This window comes from Gadus macrocephalus, chromosome 21 (assembly GCF_031168955.1).
Source record: "Gadus macrocephalus chromosome 21, ASM3116895v1".
Classification (NCBI taxonomy): Eukaryota; Metazoa; Chordata; class Actinopteri; order Gadiformes; family Gadidae; genus Gadus; species Gadus macrocephalus.
In genome coordinates, this window is record NC_082402.1 from 2,359,319 (window position 1) to 2,363,058 (window position 3,740).

Genomic DNA, 3,740 nt, shown 5'->3' on the forward strand with positions numbered 1-3,740 from the left:
GTACAAATGACATTAGAGGCGATAATGAGCAACAAAAGGTTATAATACCCGATAGATCTAATGAGATAAATACAGACGGTAGACTCGTAAACCACTTATGGGGTCATATGAACGCGTCTTCTACAGACCAAGACAACCCCATCTCAGCAGCAGCAGCGGCAGCAGCAGCAGGGAGAGCTCATACTGCAGCCTGTGCCGATCGACCGGCAGGGTGGCACTATCTGACCAGAGTCCCACTGGAGACCCCCAGGCACCGCCAGTCACATGCTGGCCGATCAATGGCCGTGCACTGGGAGTCCTAGTTTTTCCAGATCAACCAGAGGCACTCAGAGCCCGCAGTGGAGAGACAGCACTCAGCATGCTCCCACCGCTCACCCAGCTAACCCAGAACACCCTCTTTCACGGTGGGCTCCCCGTGAAGGCGGAGCAACCATCAAAATAATGTAAGTGAAACCTTCGTATTTTGTTTCTCGTTTTGCTGCCATTTTGTTTGACGTTCATACCTGAGTCCCAGCTGAGCTAGGGGTGTTTGCTCCCATCTGTAGTTAATATGCTATCCTACATTTGCCGGTGGGTTGTTGACTTGTTTGGATTGATTTCCATGAGGTGTTAATTGTTGACTCCTCCATCCATCATCTATCCTGACAGCCACACCACCATGTGACAGCTCATCCATCATCTATCCTGACAGCCACACCACCATGTGACAGCTCATCCATCATCTCTCCTGACAGCCACACCACCATGTGACAGCTCATCCATCATCTCTCCTGACAGCCACACCACCATGTGACAGCTCATCCATCATCTCTCCTGACAGCCACACCACCATGTGACAGCTCATCCATCATCTCTCCTGACAGCCACACCACCATGTGACAGCTCATCCATCACCTCTCCTGACAGCCACACCACCATGTGACAGCTCATCCATCATCTCTCCTGACAGCCACACCACTATGTGACACAACATGGGGGACTGGAACCTACTGGGCAGCATCTTGGAGGAGGTCCACGTCCACTCCACCATCGTGGGGAAGATCTGGCTGACCATCCTCTTCATCTTCCGCATGCTGGTCCTGGGCGTGGCCACGGAGGACGTGTGGGACGACGAGCAGAGCGAGTTCGTCTGCAACACCGAGCAGCCCGGCTGCAAGAACGTGTGCTACGACCAGGCCTTCCCCATCTCCCTGATCCGCTACTGGGTGCTGCAGATCATCTTCGTGTCCTCGCCCTCGCTGGTGTACATGGGCCACGCCCTCTACCGCCTCCGGGCGCTGGACAAGGAGCGCCACCGCAAGAAGGCGTGGCTGAAGGCGGAGCTGGACGGCGGCGAGCCCCTCCAGGAGGACCAGCACCGCAGGATGGAACGCGAGCTGCGGCGGCTGGACGAGCACCGCAAGGTGAGGAAGGCCCCCCTGCGGGGGGCGCTGCTGCGCACCTACGTCTTCCACATCCTGACGCGCTCGGTGGTGGAGGTGGGCTTCATCGTGGGCCAGTGCGCGCTCTACGGCATCGGGCTGGCGCCGCTCTACAAGTGTGAGCGGGACCCGTGTCCCAACAGCGTGGACTGCTTCGTGTCGCGGCCCACCGAGAAGAACATCTTCCTGGTGTTCATGCTGGTGATCGCCGGGGTCTCCCTGTTCCTCAACCTGCTGGAGATCTTCCACCTCGGCCTGAAGAAGATCAAGGACAGCCTGTACGGCTCCAAGTACGGCGACGAGGACAGCGTCTGCCGCTCCAAGAAGAACTCCCTGGCGCACCCCGCCTGCCACCTGTCCAACTCCTCCCCCCCGCGGACGCTGCACCTCGCCCACACCGCCGCCGGCTCCCTGGCCCGCGACGGCCAGCCGGGCGGTCACCCCTTCCACCCGGGGCCGGCGGGGGCCCCCCAGCACCACCCGGACGGGGCCCCCTTCGACACCGACGCCCCGGGAGGCGCCTCCGACCAGCGGCCCCGACCGTTCCCCGTCTGCCTGCACCAGCTGGGGGCGGTGGGGCGGCGTTACACCCTGGACGACCCCCGGAAGCCCTCGTGCAGCAGCGAGGAGTCGGCCGGGGCCCAGGGCTCGGGGCCCCAGGGCTCGGGGCCCCAGAGGTACGCCGGGGCCCAGCCGAGGGCCACCCTCGCGGCCGGCCACGCCGAGCTCCCGGCCGCCCTGCGGAGCGCCCAGCGCAAGCAGAGCCGCGTGAGCAGCGGCTGCAAGGAGCCGCTGAGCGACCTGAGCGACTCGCCCGAGAGCGGCCACCACCCCACCGCCAGGAAGGCCAGCTTCATGTCCCGGGGCATGTCAGAGAGCCGGCTGGCCAGCCTGTGCGGCAGCGGGGACTCCCAGAGCGGCCTGGACGTGGAGGCCCAGCGCCTGGCGCAGGGAGACAGCCCGCCCTGCACGCCCCCGCCCTCCACAGGCGGCCGCAGGATGTCTATGGTGAGTGCAGCGGTCGGGGGTCAACGGGGGGGGGGGGGGGGGGGGGTGGCGGGTTTGTTATTATTGGTGATGGGGCCGCGGCGGTCTCAACTAAACCGTGGTCGATAACGTGGACGTGCTGCTGTGGTGGAGGAGAGCTAGCGGTACAGACCGCTACAGATTACATAAACAACGGTAGTAATCCCCATGATGACGCAACGCTCTTCACGGGAGACATATAAGAGTTTATGGGAATATTTAAACATATGTGCAATGTTCACCGCAGTCCGTTTTTGAGATTAGATTGCATGATTTTCAGAATGATGTGGTTAATATAAACCGTTACACTCGTCTCTTTCAGAGCATGATTCTTGAGCTGTCGTCCATCATGAAGAAATAACCTGGACGAGACCGGTGGCCTTCGAGAGACTTTATGGCGATGGTTTGAAACCCGAGTTTAAAATTATAATCTTGATTATCTCCGCCAAATGAGGGAACAAGATGGTGGTGGAGCCTGTGGCCGCTGATGATAGCCTTGCATTTACTGTATTATGAATGTCACAAACTGGGGGTCGGAGTCAACTTTTCTGTCATGCATTCAAATGACAAGCGGTCCACAGTTGTTGTAGAGTTTTCCATCACCCAGGAGTGGCGGGAGAGACTTTGAGACGTAATGAGAGTTTGACAGGGTGAGTTTGAGACGCGAGTTTGGTGATGGTAGAGTTTGAGACGCGAGTTTGAGACACGAGTTTGGCGATGTGAGAGTCTGAGACATGAGTTTGGCGAGACTTGAGTTTGCCGTGGTGAGGGTTTGAGACATGAATTTGGGACATGAGTTTGAGACGTGAGTTTAACGGGTTGATAGTTTGAGACGTTAGTTTGAGACATGAGATGGGACATGAGTTTGAGACACGAGTTTGGCAAGGTGAGAGTTTGAGGCGTGAGTTTGGCTTGGGGAGGGTTTGAGACATGAGATTGGCAGGGTGAGAGTTTGAGGCGTGAGTTTGGCTTGGGGAGGGTTTGGGGCTTTGATGAGCGTTTGATATGGGGGGGCAAAACGTTCCAATCGCAGGCTTCCTAAGTCATTCATTATTAGTCCTTATTTAAGATAATTTCACGCAATTTTGCAAAATTCTTCGTAAATGACAATATTCATTCATTATACAAGAAAACAAGAACTTTGTAAATATTTCCAAAGACAAATTTTGCAGTAGACCGAAGTTCTATGGTGGTCTGTGTCCGAGGGATGTCTTCAGGATAAGATTGCTTAATGAATATAAGTAAGATACAGCCGATTAGGTTTACAGGCGAGCTGAGATAGGAATATTAGAT

At 56.8% G+C, this 3,740-nt stretch overlaps 1 protein-coding gene across 2 annotated transcripts in view; it reads left to right on the forward strand.

The window, feature by feature from the left end:
• The first annotated feature begins 161 nt into the window (after positions 1–161).
• Positions 162–3,740, forward strand: part of gja10b (gap junction protein alpha 10 b) — a 3,820-nt gene continuing 241 nt past the window's right edge. Inside the window, exons 1-3 of one of the 2 annotated variants that reach the window (XM_060042363.1) lie at positions 162–443; positions 649–2,429; positions 2,770–3,740. The exon at positions 2,770–3,740 is cut by the window's right edge and continues 241 nt beyond it. In XM_060042363.1, the coding sequence (XP_059898346.1) occupies positions 972–2,429; positions 2,770–2,808 (1,497 nt within the window). In that variant the 5' untranslated portion in view covers positions 162–443; positions 649–971 and the 3' untranslated portion in view covers positions 2,809–3,740. The remainder of the gene's footprint in view (positions 444–648; positions 2,430–2,769) is intronic. The other variant, XM_060042362.1, reaches the window with a different exon arrangement.